The sequence below is a fragment of the Polyodon spathula genome, chromosome 5 (assembly GCF_017654505.1).
Source record: "Polyodon spathula isolate WHYD16114869_AA chromosome 5, ASM1765450v1, whole genome shotgun sequence".
In the NCBI taxonomy this organism is placed as follows: Eukaryota; Metazoa; Chordata; class Actinopteri; order Acipenseriformes; family Polyodontidae; genus Polyodon; species Polyodon spathula.
The window spans coordinates 73,378,200-73,399,114 of record NC_054538.1 but is presented as its reverse complement, the minus strand read 5'-3'; the positions used below and the strand labels follow the sequence as shown (position 1 = coordinate 73,399,114).

The window sequence follows — 20,915 nt, the reverse complement described above, 5'->3', positions numbered from 1 at the left end:
CACCAAACATCATGTGCTAAACTCTTAAGAAACTGCGAAACAAACACAACACAACTATCTCTAAACCAGTAATCTAAAGTGCTACTCGCTACTCATGGAAAACTCAGCAGTTGAAACAGTCAAGGTTGTGTGGTTGGTTGCCACGCAGCCTCGGGTGTGGTGCCTTGCTAAGGCCGTCTTAGGGCTGTTTATAATTTTAATGTTCCAATCATGTGAAGATCCCCCTATTTAATACCTACTTGATGTTGTCAACCATTTTTTCCCAGTTAAATTCAGACAACTCCAGTACAGTAAACACTGGGTCACATTTATGAAGTACTTCACTGTTGTCCTAAGCATTTTTTGAAAAAATGATGTTACACCGAGTGTAAAAATCTTAGAGAATGACAGCCTGTTGCAATAGCACAACATGGAATTCAGATGAGAAGGACAGCTTTTTCATGCTGAATAGATTTAAAAACAAAACAAATAAAACACTTTAAATCTGTATTAAAAGTACTACGATGTACAGCCAGGCTGGCAGAATGATTCAGAGGACAATATTAATTTTACTATCATGGGAAAATGTATAGTTTACCAAAACTAGACACATATGTGATCATTCACGTTTGTGTACTATTTGAGGACAGAATGGACTGCAGGCTGTTGGAAGGTGCTGGTGGCAACAAGACAAGACTTTTACAGACTTGTTTAATGCTGCATAATTATCACATTAAGTAGTGAAAGTACCCAATCTCTCTGTGCAATTAACAGGCTGTTTTACTTTTATTAAAATAAATTCTCCAAATTGGCTCAAAAGTAACTAATATCCACATTAAAGGGGTGGTGAAAACCTGCCGCTTCCACTATATCCCAGTCAGGGATATGAATTTCATCCAGGGGTTCAGTTTTTAAAACCCCCCTAATCAAGAAATGTAAACATTTGGTCTATCTATATATATATATATATATATAATATATATATATATAATATAATATATATATATATATAAGGATAATAACATGACAAATTCCTAGGAAATTTTAAACAAAATAAAACAACTGAAACAAAGAGTCCTGAGTATACTGTACAGATAACACATTTAAATCACTGCAGGAAATAACACACCTGGAAAACACTAGTCACCAGACTAATTGAACAATACTGCTGCATATACTACTAGTATTTCCTTCAAATCGTGCCTCACATTTATTATGACTTTCAATATTTGCACACACATTCAGTCAGTCTCTTTCATTAATGCAAGCGTCTTTACTGTAAACAAATCCTTACCCCCAGAAGAACACTGAATAACAGGAAACACAATCTGCGTTCAAGTCAGTCACATAAAAACACGTATTGCTCCTAAGCAGCATACAGTACAAAATGTCACGTGTGTTATTAGGGGACCAACCTTTTTCATTTGTTTTGATTTCGAATTCGTAGACACCTCCTTTTTAGTGGCGGCTCAATGTCCTCAGTTCCTGCACTGAGAAAGGGCGTGGGAATGATGCAGGGCGCTAAGGCAGTCTTTTCTGCCGGCTTTGGCACAGGCTGGATGACACAGCCGGCCTTGGGCAGCATGCGCAGGGCGTAGGCATGGTCCTCGTCGGCGGGGTTGTTCAGGTTGGGGTCCTGCTTGTCCCCGCCGGCCAGCGCCTCGTCTGACGAAGCCTTCTTACCTGTGTCCAGCTCTAGCTGAAAGCTGGCGGCCCCCGTGCAGTTGTTCTCCTTCACCGACTCCAGCTCACTGACCGCCGGCTCGTCCGGGTGCGGTGACGTCTTTCGGGGTTCTGGCCGCTGCTCGAGGGAGCTGCTCTTACCGGCAACATCTGCAGTCTTTGTGCCATTCACGATAACGTTGCAAGTGGCTGTTGGACTGGGCTCCAGCCCTGAACTGCTATAAACCAGCTGCTGTTGCTGCTTTGTTTGTGGGGGTGCGTCCCCACAGTGCACAGGATCACTGCAGGGCAAAGCCACGGGGTTAACAGGACTGCAACTGTCTCTGCAATTGTTGTGACCCCCGCTGCAGTTCCTCTTGTCCTGGCCCGGGAAAGCAAGGCTGAGGATGCTCTGGGGTTCGTGTTCCACTTTCACCTGTGCAACTGACACTGCCCTGTGGATTACATGCTGGAGTCTGGATCGGCGGCCCATTGTCAGGTCTATGACACCATCATGCAGGACAGTAGATGAGTTCATTGGGCAGAACACTGCTTTCACTGGGCTCTCTGATATGACCGTGCAATCAACCACCTCAGCCCTGCTCCGTTCAGGTAGGGTGGAGTGGCCTGGGTTAAAGCCTGGAGAAAGTTCAATGGATTTTGTTGGCCCTTGTTTGGTCTCTCCATCATCGATGCTGGCAGGAGAGAAAGGCTGTGTTTCCTTGGACTCATCTCCTTCAGAGGAGGTGCGCAGAATGATTTTCTTGCTATTGCCAGGTGAACCACTTGGGGCCTTGGAGTTAAAGGGAATGGGGATGGGAATAGGGATGGGGACTGGGAGAGGAACAATGACCGGATATGGCACCAGGAGAGTGGGAGGTGGCACCAATGGGGCAAGTGATGGCACACTAAAGTTCATCATCTGTGGCATTGGCATGTGGCCGTTTGGCATCATGTTGATTGGAGGGAAGTGTAAGCCCGGCATAGGGGCTCCGAGATGGTGTGGCATCAACCCTGGAGGGTTGCCATGCATAGTTGGGGTGGATGGTGGGTGTATATGTGGGGAAAGCATTGGCCTGTGCATGGGACTCGAGACTGGAGCCATATTCCTAGGAGGTGGTGGTGGACCAATCCCAGGAAGGATGGGATTGGAAAGCGGACTATTTGGGCTGGGAGTGTGGGGCGCTCGGAGGAAAGGCGGACGCAACTGCTGCATCATCTGGTGTTCCATAAAGAAAGGCAGCGGCACAGGTCCACGGTTGGTCATCACCATGTGCGGACTTCCAGGTGGGACCACCATATGCGGGGATGGGAGAGGTACCGGCGGGGGAAGGGTTGGGCTCTCGTGTGTCCTGGGCCCTGGTGTGGAGATTTTGGCAGAGGAATAGACAGCAGCAGACTCTGATGGAGACGTGGACCCTGACTGCCCAGGAGCTTGATTGTGCCCGGCCATCGGAACCCCAGGAGATGGAGCTTTTCGTCGCAGGTCACCCAGAGGAGTGTTCCAGGACTCGGGTGTCAGGAGCTGCATGCTGCTGCTCTCTGGTTTACTCTCAGTCAGAGGGTGCCCTGGGTTGCAGAGGCCAGTTGGTAGGTTGGCCTGGGTCTCTTTGTAGAAAATGTCCATTTTGTACTGGTTGAGACATTTGGCACTACAGAATTGAAGTCTCCTTTCCCCAGCTCCGAAATCCAAGTATTCTTTTGTGTGTCTTATATGTTTGCACCAGTCGCACACCTGAAAAAGAAGAAAGTAAGCAGATGTGACATTGTTGCTCAGCTTAAATTATAACTACACAAGAGTTATTGGTCATCTCTTGCCATGACTTGCTGTCTCTGCAGAAGTGTGGTAGCTATGTGACCCTATCTAGTTATTTATAATAGATGGTGAGGGGTTACTTTTAAAACCTGTTCATTTACTTTGTGGTCATTTCATCCCAAATCAGCGCCTCCAGGTTATCCTTCTAAGAATGTGACGCAGTTTTAAGGCGATTCAACAATCTCTAGAATTTAGTATACCAGTAAAGTAATAAAAGAAATATGAAAGACAGTGCACATGCAACTACACATAAATCAAGTACTGTATGAAATCATTTTATAAGGGCTATACACTGACTTTATTTAACAGTTAAACCCACTGTTACATCTGCTTTGTCAGTAGTCACTGTGGCTTCATTATCATCTTTGGCTTTTCAGCATGGTCAGTGATCACAGATGGTAGGAAACATTATGTACTGCATGTGAGGAAATGGATTGTGCAAAGCATTTCAAATGAGGAATTATCACAGGTGCAATAATCCTTCTGCTCCCTCCTCACAAACCTATAAAAGGTACACTACTGTAACAGTACACAAAAATGCGGCTTATAATGGAGAAATACCATCCTGGCCATTAATTTCTGTACCAGCAGGAGCTTTTTAACTTCAAACAAATATTACTGGATTTTAATCCTTGTTGTCAAGCATCTCAACAAAAAATGGGGGGAGCTTAGGGTGTCCTCGGCTCACTGCGCACCAGTGACCCCTGGTCTGGCCGGGCGCCTGTGGGCTGGCCTGTAAGCTGCCCAGAGCTGCGTTGTCCTCCGACACTGTAGCTCTGAGGTTGCTGCATGGTGGGTCTGCAGTGTGAAAAGAAGCAGTCGGCTGACGGCACACGCTTCGGAGGACAGCGTGTGTTCATCTTCGTCGCTCCCGAGTCAGCGCAGGGGTGGTAGCGGTGAGCTGAGCCTAAAAATAACTGATAAATGATAAAAAATAAAAAATAAACAACAACTGGTGACTACTAAATTTATAAATAATAATAATAATAATAATAATAATAATAATAATAATAATAATAATAATAATAATAATGCAATGTATTAAATCAATTATTCATCAGTTTTCAGTAGGGCTGCTACGATTAAATCAAAAATCGATTTTTTCGATCCGATTCCATTCCTGATTATATACATCGAGCTAAATACTGGATAATCGATTCAATAATTACATATCTGTAACTCGTATAGTTAATATTGTTTAAGTTTATAATGAAAATGCACAGAATGAGCTGCTTGCTATTTACAGTATTTCTGCCAGACAAGCAGTGGGCGGGCTCTTCTCCTGCTCGTGTTAACTAGCATCTGATTTAATGGTCCCATCCTACCAGCAAATCAGTTCTGGAAATGCTTTGTGAGTACACCCCTTTGTGTATTGGATCTGTCTGTTTCCTTGGCTGTTTCAGCTGATTTTATTTGTATTTTCTGTGGTTGCTAAGTAACGAACTTTGTGACGAAGGCATATACATCATTGCTTAACCATTGCCAGAAAAGCGAGGGGGGAATATATTTTTATTGTGGAAAACTTTAAAAATGTTTTTGCAGGCTCTTGATTTTGCACTGTGACTTTATTGAGACCGTAGGCATCTAACCCATAGAGCACAGGAGAGGCAATACCGGTATACATTTTGCCCATTTACTGTTTTGCTCAGTAGACACTGTTCATTTGTAATGGTTCTGTCGTGTCTGTAACAAGATGCTGGGCAGTTTTGGTTTGGAGACTACAAAATAAATATGTATTAAATAATATAGACTAATAGTTGTTAGTTTACTTTGTCTCTATTATGTATTAATTTAATTATATTCATTAAAAAAAGACAAGAAAACAATACGTTTTGTGTGTTTTTTTATAATAAGGAAGGTTTGTGTTGGGGGGACATAAACGGATTTAACTCTAAATAAAACGTAGTTACTGGTACTAAGCACCAGTAATAATCTGAAGCAATGGTATATAAAAAAATAACAAAATCATGCATTTACTTTAGTGAAGTACGCCAGAATGGTTTTATTATTAAAAACGTGTCGCTCTTTATTAAGATGTATTTTCAGATTTCCTATTAAGCTTTTTGTGCTCATTCAATCAAACCAAGTAGGAATTTGTTTGCACCATCTAAGATGTTTTTCTAGTCAATGTGAAAGGGTTATGACGCCGGTATAGTGTGTGCAATTTCATGCTGTGTGAAAAGGGTATTTTACACACTCGTTAAAACATTTCAGAGACGACACAATAGCTGCATTTCTGTGTGAAAACAGTTTATATAGATTGCATTCCAAAGTACTGTAATCTGTTTGGAATCAATATTTTATTAACACCCCTGCAGTGTGTTAAACTTGCTTTAGGCTTCAACTGCTTTTAGGCTTCATATATATATATATATATAGAATATATATATATATATATATATATATCTATATATTATATATATCTATATCATTTTTGTACAAAATGACTCTGGTGTTCTGGTTTTTTGTAAATCAGAGGTCTGAACCATAGGCTTGTTGTGAATGTTTTTTTTTTTTTTCTCCAGACGCTACCAAAGCATAATTACCCCTCACATTCAATTGTTGTGCACAAGCTTTTACTGAACTGCAATGATATTAAAATAATAACATCACAGGGAAAGGAATGCAGCTTAAATGTGGGCGGTACAATCGTCAATACTCTCTGATCAGTCTCCTTCTTGATCGGCCATCCAGTTTGGAGGGACGGCCTGATCTAGGCAGGGTCTTGGTGGTGCCAGACACCTGCCAGTTCTTAATCGTCTTGACCGTGCTCCAACAGATATTCAAGGCCTTTGATATTTTTTTTTTATACCAATCCCCTGATCTGTGCTTTTCAACAACTTTGGAACCTACAGAAACTGCTGAATTTATCCTGAAATCATTTCAATCAATACAATTTAATACAGGTGGAGGCCACTTAACTTTGTGTGTGATTTTGAAGGCGATTGGTTACACCTGAGCTAATTTAGGATTGCTATTACAAGGGGGGTGGACACTTATCCAACCAAGCTATTTCAGTTTTTATTTTTAATTAATTTTCTACAAATTTCTAGAATATTTTTTTTCACTTGGAAGTTGTGGGGAAGGATGTGTAGATAAATGAAAAAAAATAGATAAAAGATAAATGAAAAAAAAACTATTTTAATGCATTTTAATTCCAGGCTATAAGGCAACAGAAGGTGAACATTTTGAAAAGGGGTGAAGACATTCTATAGGCACTATATATATATATATATATATATATATATATATATATATATATATATATATATATATATATATATATATATATATATAGACACACACACACACACACACTGAAGTTATTGCTGTATTGTTTTTGGAATCCATATTCAACTCAGTACTTGTGTAGTTGTTGGATCCAACTCTCTACAATGTATACCAATGTTATACCACTCCCAGTAAATGCAGTAATATCCAGCACTACCACCCTGACTAAAACATTAAATCCTCAAGTATCCCATCTAAAAAGTGTGTTGAAAAAAAATGAGACAATAATAGATAGAGGGAAATATCAATATCACAGATAAAGACTTAATTCGTCAGCTATGGAAGATGTCTACATCTTCAGAAGATGTAAAAAACAGTGAACAGAACATTTCTTTACTACACTCAGCCCTCTTATACTCCATGGCAATGAGCCAACATGCTACTTTTAGGCTCAATGGTTGGTATCGCTCACTAATTTTCCTGTGAAATGTGTGGCGCCATACAACACCCGACCATCCAAGAGACACTGCATCAGCAGAAACCAAAAGAAAATTACGGAATCTGATATGGGGAAAAATACAGCAGGCTTGTGGGAATCCTGTAACTCCCGGCAGCTTATGCCATTGGGATTGGCAGGAACACCGCTCTTTTGATGGGAGTTAAATGTGAGGCTGGGAGAGTGCCGTGAGGTGAGCCGCATAGGCAGCGTGTGCATCCTAGCACGCTTAAAGGGAAGTGGCAGTGACTCATGAGACTTCATTAAAACATTAATCAGTTGTCAGGGGCCCCAACAACATCCATCCATCATTCCGACCCATAATTCCCTGCTGAATAAAAAACATGCCATGTGATGCCGTTTGATTAGCGCTAGCCTGAGCTATAGCCCTTCCTCAACTAGAGAAACAGGGATGCCAGTAATTGAGTTGGCAACACTAACAGTACAGAGGTCCCTTTTCTCATTGTACAGTATACTCCCTGATCCTCCGCAACTCTCAACCCAGTCTCTCTCTGTTGAAATTTCCAGAACAACTGGTTTGCTGGTGACTAGCAATAGCTGTGAACTGAAACACTCAAGGTATGACTTCTCGTTAGTTACAGACCTTACTTGTCAGTTAAAAATCATTCGGTTGAATGTCTATCTATATATATCTCAAGAGACTGAGCTTGTAGGTTATGTACTTGATCAGGTGGCTATCCTAGATAAATCATGTGACATTAAGACCTCTGTTAACCTAATCTCTATTATGCAAAAGAGGTGAAAGGTGACACTGTCACTGATAGGAAGAATAGTTGCATGGTCAAAGACCAGGCCAGCTGCCTGCAAGCTCAATTTATACAGTTCTGACAGCTACAGAGACCATTACTAGAACTTTACAATGTAGCCGTGTAAGATACAATGTAGCTGTGTAAGATACAATGCAGCAGTGTAAGATACAATGTAGGAGTGTAAGATACAATGTAGCCGTGTAAGATACAATGTAGCCGTGTAAGATACAATGTAGCCGTGTAAGATACAATGTAGCCGTGTAAGATACAATGCAGCAGTGTAAGATATAACGCAGCAGTGTAAGATATAAAGTAGCAGTGTAAGATATAATATAGCAGTGGAAGACACAACCGCTCACAATAAATGTACAAGGACTAGGACCATTTTCTATTCGCAAATCAGTTTTCATAAATCAGTAGCGAGCCCAGAAGAGCTCTATCTGCCTTAATGGGCCAAATCAAACAAAAACATTACAATGCCATGATTCTTGATTTTATATATATATATATATATATATATATATATATATATATATATATATATATATGGTTTCCGGACAAAAACCCCACCCCCCCCCGGGGGGGGGTTTCCCCATCAAACCAGACTACCCAGGGTTTCATCCACTTGCCAGATTTTTGACGTTTATCATAGCAGTTTTAGAAGCAAAGGCACATTTCCATACTCAGCCCCCTCAGTGTCACCCATTGATTATTTTACATACCACTGACCTATTCGAAGCATATCCCAATACCCACTACCTCAATCAAGCAATCAAATCAAATTTACATTTAATACAGCACCTCTATACACCGGGGGCATCTCAGGGCACTTTACATAGTCAGCAAAGGAAAAAGCAAAAAACAAACACTTTACAAAATCTGCAAAAAAATAACAAAAACTGAGAAAAAAATATATACTATTATAATAATTTTAACTAAAAACTACCTGTACTGCACTGAGTGTGTTTTACAATTCTCGTGGGGTTTTATACATGTTACACTCCTTGTATACAGCACAGTATTTAACAGCTACTTGACATCTGTCTGTGTCTCCGTGTCTCTAGAGTCAGTGAAAGAGCAGCTAGTTGCTTTCCTGTGGCACAATACAGCCCCCTGGGTTACTGAAACTTCTGACAGGAGAATGTTTAAAAAAACTCACATGACAGAATAGGAATAACTAGAACAAAAATAATAAAAATCACCAGGCACTTCCTCTTAGAAACGGTCCCTGGACACAGTGGAACCGCAGTGAGCACACGTCTTTGGGCATGAGATAATGAGGTAGAAGCTGCCATTTTCAAGTTTGGCTGCTGAAAATGTTTTTAAAAATAAATTCAATGCTTTCAACCAGAGTTCACCAACAGCATCCCTGTGGCGTTTACCGATATTAACACTCCATCTCCCTTACAAATTTCACAAGCGAGCCAAAGAAAACATACTAGGATTAATCATCCCTACCAAAAGACAAGTGAAAGACCAATATAAAAAACAATAAATCATAATTTCTTAGCTATATGACTCCACTGCTAATATTTTACAAGGGTTTAGTAGCTGGCACCGTATTAACAAGTATAGTTGTGTAAATTAACCTTCAAAAAAAAAAACATTGTAATTACTTGTTTTCAAACAAAATAGCACACATATGTTTTAATTACATATGTTTTAGTTAGTTTAACTTTCTCTTTTGTAACTTCCATGCTGTGTAAATGTTTCTGGACAATACCCCTGATGAGATGAAAACATCGACTGTATCAAAAAAACATATTGGTGACATTACATATGAACCCATGCATAAACTCATTTTAGAAAGCATCTTTCTTGCAACATAACTTACAGTATGTACAAATTGACCAGGATTTAACAGCGTGGCTTCTGAAACTGAAGATGTTTTTAATATCCTGCCTTAGAAAAAAAATAAAAATAATAACATTACGTTATTTGGTTGAAGACGTATTTGATATAAATGTAAAATGCTGTGGCAGTGAAAAGGATGAATGAAAGTCAGGTTTTGCAGTCAGAAAAGTGTGATACTAAAACTACAAGCGAGTCTGGGCTTTAACAGCAAAAAGAATCCATAACATTTAAACTTACATTATTTCTTTTAACAGTAGACTACAATGAATGAACAAACTGTTGCCTTTTAATTTGCTCCGCACTACCAACAGTAACTAGCTGTCAGTTTGTAATGAAAGTTATGCACTGTCTGGGTGAGCAAATAGAATGACATTAACCTGGTCATTTCCAGAGTACAGTCCAATTATTTTTAATTGGAGGACACAAATGAATTTGATAAAACATGAAATTAAACCGTCTCTCTACTGATCCACAATGCACAGTACGATGAGACTAATTGCCTTGGCAATGCGTTTTATCCAGTCTTAGCCCAGATGCAGGGTCTGAGTGCCAAGAAGTATTTTCTTTTGATGCCAGTGTGAATGCAGGGTAACACTCCCATCGAACAGCATAGGCTTAGAAATACGATCAGAAAGAAACAGCCTCATCTGCCGTCCGCTTTACAGAATAGCTACTCTGTATTTCAAGAAATCCTGCAAGTGATTACCAAGACGGATACAAATTAGGGAGTCAGAACAGGGTTTGTTTTCTGAGTTAGCTGTTCTAGAATAGGGACTAAAATCTGCTGTCAACCTTACCACTTCTTTAACTCTGACAAACCAGAGCCACCCCCATTACCACTACGCTTTCCATTATCCTGCTAAAGTGCTAAACCACTTCGTCATTCGACTTAATGAAGCATTCTACAAGGTGATGCGAAACTCGGCCACAACCATACAGTGGGACCCCATCCAATAAGGCTGTGTCACACAATCAGCGTTTTCCATCCTGCAAGGTTTGACAGGTATAAAGGGAAAAGCGGGCAACCATTGACCATTGTAAGTGGGATGCAGCAGCAAATTGCACATTGCAAGCTGGGTTGAAAAAACGGGTAAAATGATAAACATTGATGCTGTGAAAAATAAGCTTTCCCAAGCTGATATTTAATTAAAAATAGGATAACTTGGCAACAGGTTCCTCTATAGCAGCTCCATGATCTGTGATTAGGTGCCTAGGCTTCTGCTTGATCAATAACTTTCAGTTGTATACTATTGATATACATTTGGTTTGTGCTTCATGTATTGTACAGGGACTGGACGAAAAACAGAAACACCGGCATAACACTTTCAATCAGATTACAAATGAATCAATAACCCCAAACAGCTCCACTGTAAACTCAGTTAAGCTACAAACACAAAGCGTCCTCACGGAACCCGAGGGTTTCATATCAGAATAAATGGTTTATAAACATGAAGATGGAAATGCGAAAGAATGCATTGTTGATATGAGGTTAAAAACAGGCAGTTATAACAGAGACGTACAGAACTGGAAATGGTAGTCTATGTGTACAAAAACAAATCACCTTTTCAAGAATGTCAGGATACAGCTGTGTACCAAGTAAGAAAGCAGTATCTTGAAGCCCCCTCACTGGGATGCCTGTCGTCTTTAGACACATTTCAGCAAGAAGTGGTGTTTTATTTACAGTATCAGGGAACAAAATATATATATATATATATATATATATATATATATATATATATATATATATTTTTTTTTTTTTTTTTTTTTTTTTTAATAAAAAACCTTTTTTTTTTTTCTGGTCTGGTTGGAATACAAACTGTTTTGTAATTAGCATTGAGTACCAAGACCATTGTTTCAAATTTTCAAAGCTTTAATGTTTTTACTGTAGTTAGAACAAGAGGAAAACACAAACATGTTTGTAAAAACTGACTGGCTGACATAACTAAAGCCTCAAGGAACAGTTTAGATAACTATTTACATTGTATAACAGCCCCAAACAACAGCTATCAATTCACAACTACACAGTATTACAAGGTCATCTAAAAACACTATGTGGTTGTTGTTGTGAATAATGGTACTTTGGTACAGACAGTAAATGAATGGCATCAACACACTTAAATGTTATTTATATAATTTGTTTGTGAAAAGCGTTCACACTGCCTTTTCAAATACTATAACTCCTGTATGTGGCCATTTTAAAATATTATTTAAATTACTGTAAAATAATAAAATACAGAGACAAGACTACCATCAGTATAGTGCTGTAGTACTGTACTTAGCTACAATAACATCTCAAATGGCACTGTATTTACTTTTAAAGGTTTATCAAAAGGACCTTTTTCTTCTCCACTGTGGATAGTTTAGAGTTTGCCTACACATGTGGTGGGCCACTGGCTTGATAGCAAGTCCACTTCCAGTTACCTCTCCAGATCTGAATGTGTCTGTGTTTAGTAATTCAGGAACACTTGCTGTGCTGTGCACGGTTGCAATACTACTTTGTAAATAGACAGGCAGAGGCAGTTCTTCATCTTGCCTGTATGTTGCTCTATAATTTTTATTTCTCAGCTTTTTCTTCTGCTTCAATAGTTTTGCAATCAACTTTGATCTCTTCCAGTAAAAATATACGCAGCGAGGCAAAGTGGTTTAAAAGGAAAACAAGTTGTTTTGACCCAAGAGAATTCGCTTTCCCTGAGTTGTTCTCATTTTTGCAGTTGCTGTTGTTTATTGAAATAATTTATTTTATGGGCATTTCAATACCAGAAGTCACTTGTACTTCTGTTGCCTTCACACTGATATTATTTTGGAATTGGTGAATTCCTCTATTTTTGGTATCCCAATCTACAAACATGTTGTATTAAAAATAAACAAATATTGGGGTCCGTGGTAAGGGGCTCACCTGGTACAAGCACAGCTGCGTGGTGTGCACAGCGAGTCAAACAGCGCAGGTTCGCGTCCTGGCTGTGCAAAGTCAGCAGTCTTCGTTGGGGGTTCCGAATGGAGAGTCACATTGGCTCTGGCGCTCCCCTGGGTTAGGGAGGCAAAACCGGCAGGGAGTGTTTCTCCTCATCACGCTATAGCAAACCCTGCTGGCCAGGCGCCCAGTGAGCACAAAAGCAGACAGCTGCATGGCTGGCCTTTGTCCTCCAGAGGTCGGTAGCTCGCCGACATCCGCGCTCGAGGAAGCTGGCTCGGCAGTGGGCTTGGAGGATGCCCACTGATCCTTCAGGTCTCCTGAACTCTGTGGGGAATTTCTGTGGTGAGTGGGAAAAAAAATATTGGACATTCCAAATTGGGGAGAAATATCAAGAGTTAAATAATTGGGCACACTAAATATATGCAACCAACTCGTGTGCTCACCCTTCCTATTTACGCTCATATTTGGTCTGTTTAATAATGGTAAATTCCCGGTTAGGCCACATCGACAGTAAATTGAACATGGACTTCACTACCTCCCTATATTATTATTGTATTTGTAATGAAATATGAAGACATAATAAAGGAGAGATTTTATCTACTTTCTAGGTTAAAAAATAACTGCAATAATGAGTCCAGTCAATCGCCAACAATGGGAATTATATCCCTGGATGTGACGAGAAAGTTAAATGGCAATTGCTTCTCTGTCTTGCATCGAGAGAAAATTGAAGCAATTTACAGGTCATTCCAGGTGTTTTATATGAGTGTCTTCCTGAGTCTCCAGAGGCAGACAAGCTAGGATCTCCAATAACCTCCTTAAAGTGTAATTACACAGCGATGGGCCTTAATAGGTTCATTGTTAAAGAATGGGGAAAGGTTAAGGTGCGGGGGAGGGCAGAAAATCAAGGCAGTGGCTTCTATAACAGATTAAATAAAGATGTACTCACTTTAGCTTAATACATCTGCTAGAGGAGCAATTCAGTGGATTGTTTTTGAAGTAATTAAACAGTTTCAAATTTCTAAAAGGTACAATATAAACGGGTCCTACACATTTAAAACTGGTGTTACATAAATTATTCTGTCTAACCCAGGCACAGTGATTTTAACTATTCGTTGTCTACCCTAATCTTAGGAGAAAAAAAAAATCCATCTTTCACGAGAACTGACATGAATTGTCGTGTAATAAACGATTACCAAAAATTATTATAATATTATGTATCAGTACCATGAAAAAATGTTTACCATGTAAACACCATGTAAAATATGCATTTCACAAAGGAATGACCTACTAATACAGGGTTAGGGAAGGGTTAGCCTTTAAATATAAAAAAGTAGTCAACAAAGTTAACCCAGTCCAATGCAGTACTTTAAACACGGCACAGAAACCATGACAAGGCTATAGTTGGAGACCCTTTAATTTGACATCAAGCGTGTTTGGGGTATGGAATGGGTCAGCACGCCATCATTGGGGTATTTTAATATCTGACTTGAGGGAGTTTTGAATAGCATTGGTAGGCCAGTTCTTAAAAGTAGACAAGTGGTTCTCATGAAAAAGCATAAAGCAGCTCACCTAATGAGGTGTCAGTACAGCGAAAATATAAGTTACCTTTCTTTCACTATACCAGTAACTGTAATTACTGACTATAACAACCTATGCCAATTAAATATCCCAAAAAGTTTCACCCAGTTTAAGAGAGTGGTACAAAAGATCAAATCTTCCTTAACCCAGCCAACTAGAAGCCATAACTCACACATGGGCAACAACACCCTCATGAACCTGAGCTAAAGAAAGACACATTTTTCTGACTGCTTTTAACTCCTTAAAATGCCACTACAGAAACATACAAATACCTTGAAAAAATATCACTTGAGCCACAGTTTTGCGTGGATAACCCTAACTTTTTAGTTTACATCCACAACAACTAATCCTGTTGTGAATTGAATCAAGGTCCCTGATGGCCATCAAGTAATAATAAAGTCCTAAAATGAAAGCTACTTACCAACAGGTAAACTTGCAGACTGATTCTGTAGCTGGAAATAATTATTAATATTAATATTAATAATTAACTATGCTGGAAATAATTATGGAGACACCCTTATTATAAGTAATGTGCATTGTGTATTCACAACTGGCTCAATATACATGCCAAAATGTAATATACCTACATTGAGCTCTCTACCAAACTGTTAGGTCTTGCCCATCATTGAAATTGATATGCAATAGTTTCACTAAGATTCATTGGGAATTTAGCTTCTGGAATGGCTAGAAACATCCCCTGTTCAGGTAACCCTCAGAATGGCTCTTTACCCCTTTGTTCCAAAGGGTCTACACAGTCACATAAGTAGCAGCTCAAAGCATATATCCCAGAAGAAACCGACTGATGGCACTGAAATGGTCTGCACAATGCAAAAGTAGTGAGTCACTTTACACTAAGCAGCCAACATTTTTGGATAGCACAAATGTTTCATGGTTTGAAAAAGAGGATTTGAAATCAGGCAGAAGAGCTGTACAAAGCATTGCAGATTCGCGATGTGCCACTATGGTGCATCTGCAACATTAGGCACAGATTGTCTCAAACACTGATTTGACAAATTTGTGATAGGCTGACATTGATCTTTAAAACGAAGCTTGAATGTGTCAAGCGTCAACACAGAACCCTACTGGAATGGGAGGTCGCATATGGGACCGTGGTTTGTTTATGCAGATGTTTTCTTTATTATTTCCATTTCTCCGCTGTGATCATGAGGTATTAAAAAACAAACACTATATTAAATCTTAACTATCTTTACAATCATAAATCACCCTGTATGTTTACATTTAACAAACTACTACAATAGGTTAGAGCAAGATATTAAGGGAAATCGCCTAGTGTTACTTAAAAAGCCTGCTGTACCCATTTTTATATATAGCACACACACACACACACACACACACTACATACATCAACCTATCTATCAACCTATACTGGGATTATCCTCAGTCTGCTGAATTACTTGGAATGGCATTTGACGCACACAATTTGCTCTCTGTTCCTTTGTGATCTCTTAAAGCCATGGTGCTCTCTTTCCATACAGTACTCCATGCACTTAATGTCTATGTGAACACTAACAGAGCTTACAGCATGGTACTTCCAACATGTATACTTCATTAAAAAGCCTCACTACTTTGCATAAAGCCAGTGGTCTAAATATAGCCGAATTACATGGGGTAAAAATGTGGCGTGAAATCTCAAGTGCCTCATGCTTTAAAAATGAACTGTGCTGGTTAATATTTTAAACTGGAGGGGAAATGTCATTTTACAGAAAATGCTCTGGTTACAATTTGAACATACCTTTTCAAATTTTCTATGCAAAAGCAGAGTTTGATATCAGTGGTTACGATAATTTGTTTAAAAAAACCAAACCACAATTCCTGGTAAAAGTGTAACTAAAGTGAAAGCATGCTGACTACGTACAAGAACAGACCAGCACATAACAGTGTCAGCATGGGTAATTACTGTGGAAATGTACTACACTAAATTACTATAAGTGAGATTACTCATGGATCTGATTTCTAATTTTTTTTAATTTTTTTTGTAGTTACCCTTTATCTAACAAAAAACACCAGACTTGTATTTATAACGATAACTAGATTGGACGTAAGATTTAAAATGTTGGATTTGATGAATGGAAGATTGAATCTCTCGGAACCGATAAACTGGTAACAATACTAATGACTGTTACTCATTATGTTAAGGGAGGTCAATGTGCCAGGTCAATGTCTTCTCATTTTGGGTGGCACCTACAGGTGAAACACAGTCGAAATCAAACATTTATCAAGAACACATCAACTGGGCAAAACCAGACGCCCTGCTTTAAACCAAAAGAACAGCCACTTGTTAAAAAGGGAGAGTGATATTTAAAAAGGAAAGCGCTACTAGCAGACAGTTAACTAGTTTCTGAGCTGCGTCCGCCCGTCCCCCACGGTACATTAGCATTCCAAATGTGTTCACCTTCTCCTCTGGGAGAAAGGACTAGCAGACGGAACCCATCAGTGGATGATCCCTTAGATCCATTCTGGCAGCTCCATCGGAGCACATGCAATTCTAAGATAAAAAATAAAAAAAAAACAACAAGGAGGCTCCACTCTCCACTGCAAACCGCTGGAAAATGGCAGCGGACCCCTCAAGCAAGGAGGGCGCCCTAAAGAACAGCTTCAAGCTTCCAGATGGCTGACAGGCACTTACATACATATTGTATATACACATGGTATATATACATACTGTATATACAATATGAAATCCTCTTTGGTGCAGCAAGCTTGGAAAGACAGGACTTGTTAGTGTCCCCCACCCCCACCCCCACCCCACACCCCCACCCCCACCATCGCCTCAACATATTTATTCAACTAATCATCGGTGTGATGAAACTACATTCAGTCATGACTAATATTTTTTAGATATTTTTTATGTCCACAGTTAAAAAATTACTTTTTTAAAATTCTAAGTAGTGAGTTTGAATTTGATTAGTCTTTTTTAAGCCAATTTTGTCAGCCATGTGCTAATTCAGTTGGGCACAGTTCTCTGCCATGTGTTGACGGAAGGCTTAAAATTTGCCTCTAAAAAATGGTTTACATAAAGAAATAGGTTTCACCCATGGGAAGAATAGCCTGCTTTTCACAGATGAATAGAATCAGAAAGCTGTCACTGCTCATCCCTGTGCACAACATTGCAAGGCTGTGGGTCATGTTTGGGTAGGTTATTTAAAGCCAGAAATGTCAAGACTCATCTAAAAGGATTAAAAGCGTAAAAACAAAGAAGGATCTCCAACATTACCAGACACTATACCACAATCAGGTTGGTGGACATTATTACTAAATATTACAAATTGTATTTTTAAAAATTCAGTTGCTAGGGGGGTTACTAGCAGTCTAGATAGCACACACATTTCTGTCAAGCTTCAGACAAATGCAATTTATTATGAAAGCGTAAAAATATATATATATAATTATTTTCAAGTATGAATGAAAGCTCATAAAATTGCTAGGTGAGAGACAGAAAGAGGGTGAGAGAGAAAGAGAGCAAAGAAGAGGGAGAGAGCGAGAGACAGAGAGAGAGAGAGACAGAGCGAGAGAGCAAGACCTACAATAGTGCAGGAACAACTAAAGCTAACAATAAAAAACAATGTCAATCTTCCAACTACACCTCATTACTTATATCCTGTACTAAACGCATGATCTATCTGACTTTGTTTGGAAATGTGTCATTCTTACAAGTACATCGTTGTTAATCTTGAAGACAAGCCTTGGCGTTTCCTTAGAATAGTGCTGCTGGGGAAATGTGTCACCATGCCCATCTTCGTCTCTAGCCTGAGGGGAGAAATAATGGCCTATTTTACGGACTTACAAATAAAGAAAAATATAATAAATAAATAAATAAACAACAACTAAGCAGCAAAACAAAATACTGGAATATTTTAAAGAAATAAATAAAATGATAAAATAAGATTATAACAATTTAAAATAAATAAATAAAATGAAGTGCACATTTTTAAAATGCAATCTTACCCTTGGCAAACTAGAGTAAAAATATCTACTTTGGAATGTTGAAACATTTCTCAAAATGAGGGATTTTCATTTTTACAGAGCCCATATTAGAGCTCAGTTTTATAATGAGCTCCACACACCTCTTTTCCACAGAGCTACTTTTAGCAGTGCGACTGTATTCAGGTATTATCCCATTAGCCAGCCAGATAGCAATGCACTTAATGTAAACTGCAAGTACCAAATAATAAAAAGCAATATAAAGAGAATGTATGTTTAATTTATTGGGTTTTTTGTGCTTTTTTTTAGAGTTAGATTCTCAAAGCTCTTTACTCACCATTAGCAGAGACAGGACAATTGCACCCAATAAACAGACCAAACCACACATATAATCAAAACATTGAACATAAGGGCTTATCAGTATAGACCTAGTTTTTTTTTTTTTTTCTTTTTTGTCATTTGGAGTAAAACGCTTACAGAATCGGTCCCTATATGGACAGCAGCATGCAGCACAGTAACTAAAATGGAATAGCAGCCAGGTGGAGCCGCATATTTTCAGATACATTTTTCAGCACAGGATGGTTTTTGTTATGTGTGAGCAATAAGAACCAACATAGAGGATCTTGCATTTCAATTGCTTTGATGTACTGATCATCAGGACTTGTGACTGGCACAGAATGGCTTTTCTGTGTCAAGGTATCTACCTTCTAATAGCGAGAACCTGGAAACTCCAATTACAATCCCAGCCTGCCAGACAATGCAGACATGTCATGTTCAGTTTTAGAAAAGTGACCATGTGCTTCAACTAGTGACTTCAATTACCTGTAATTTTCCTAAATCTAACTTTGTTTATTATAAGCTGAAAAAGAAAATGCTGCTTTTTAAAAGGAACTTTTCTGGGTTTATTTTCTACACCATGGCTTTATTATGTTTTTTTTTTTTTTTTATTTATTTATTCAGTTCCAAAGTTTATTATTTATTATATATATATATATATATATATATATATATATATATATATATATATATATATATATATATATATATATATATATATAATGATGCCTATTCAGACAGTTGTCCTATATTTCACTATCCACAGTTTTATATATTATTGTATAATAGATATAACAATGGATATAAAAATGTTCTATAAACAAAACCACAACTCACAATTATTTTAAATGAAATGATTTTGACAGCGGACATCTCCTAAAGATATTTATAAGGTAATTTTGAAGTGTGCCAGCATTCGCAATGGCCAAGGTAATAACACTGCATTGGATTTTGAGAGACAGTATTACTATATTTCACACAACTGAAATAAACTAGAATGCATACATTGATGGATACTGAAACTATGGGTCAGTCTACATGATTGTCGATAACAGTTTGCAGTGGTATATGTATATTTACTTTACAAAAATACGAGAAACGTAAAAAAAAAAAAAAAGATGATCTACAGATATGTGTAGTATGCAGCAAAGAAATTACACAAACACATAAAACAAAAGAGAACATCCCATTTTACTATAGGGCTGTATTATGCAGGCTGGGCACAATGGTTGTGCTCATTACTGGACTGGATTACGATTCAAACTGGGATGCGTGGTGTGGTGGAATTTATGGTGTTACTTAAAGAAATCCTTTTTATCCTGGATTAGTGGTTGTAGTTGGATGCAGAAGAGGAGGTTGGAACTTTTGCTTCGAGTGTCTCAGAGTGTGTTGCTTTCACTGTCTTTGCTTCCTCAGGCCTCTCTACCGACCCCATCTGAATAATACTATACTGTACTATACTATACTATATTAGAGCATGGGAAAGATAAAAGTAGCAGTTAACTCTTAACACACTGCAGGCATTTACGGGTCTCTGTAACATGTATAACTATGTCGATTATGATATAAATCGAATTCTAGGCATTGGTAAAGTTGTTTCGACTAAATCTATTTTGAAGTGCAACAATAAGACACTCTATCGTTTTCTCCGGGCTGCATAAAAAACACACTCCAAAAAAACATATTGCTTTTTTTATTATAATCTTTCAGCATCTCTGCACCTTTTCTGTTTTCCCGGGCCTGTTGCATCCTATCCTCTACTGGCGCAAACTATTTCAAACAATCCCAAAACTTTATTTAAAAAAAAATAAAAAGGTATGCTGCTATATAAAATGCTACTCCTATTCTCCCTACTTATGATCTTACCAGACAAGATGAAAAAAAAACTAAAAAAACAAAAACACAAAAAAATGAAAGTGCAAGCCTGAATTCTAAATAAAGCAACACTCAAGAAGTTTAATTAAAATGATTAAACTAATTAATTATTGGAAACTCCATCTCTAATGAGGAGTACTGGAGTCTTGGTCTTGGTAAGTCCTGGCTTCAGGTCCCTGCTTCTAGCCAGTTATGGTCAGCGAGGGTGGAGGGGTGGGAGGTCAATGACGGACGGAAGCATGCTCATTACAATGCGGTTGACATTTTCCACTGTTCCATTCTTCCCTTGTCTAAACCCCCCCTCCCCCCTCCTCCTCTTTCTCACAGCTGCCTCCCTCACATATGGGCTTGTGTGTTCTTATGCAGATTCCATTTCGTGCCACATTAAAATGATGAGCTCCTGGCCCCGTGCCAGCTCATTGCCATAAGGCAGTAATGAGGAGCCAGTGTTGCTTATGCAGC

At 38.7% G+C, this 20,915-nt stretch overlaps 1 protein-coding gene across 3 annotated transcripts in view; it reads right to left on the bottom strand.

Annotated features, from left to right (window-relative positions):
- The window catches only part of LOC121316293 (sine oculis-binding protein homolog), a 56,947-nt gene that overhangs the window by 1,622 nt on the left and 34,410 nt on the right, over window positions 1-20,915 (bottom strand). For 2 of the 3 annotated variants that reach the window (XM_041251275.1, XM_041251276.1), the window contains exons 5-6: window positions 17,973-18,068; window positions 1,395-3,376 (exon numbers count right to left, since the gene is read on the bottom strand). In XM_041251275.1, coding sequence (XP_041107209.1) covers window positions 1,400-3,376; window positions 17,973-18,068 — 2,073 coding nt within the window. In that variant the 3' untranslated portion in view covers window positions 1,395-1,399. The remainder of the gene's footprint in view (window positions 1-1,394; window positions 3,377-17,972; window positions 18,069-20,915) is intronic. The other variant, XM_041251277.1, reaches the window with a different exon arrangement.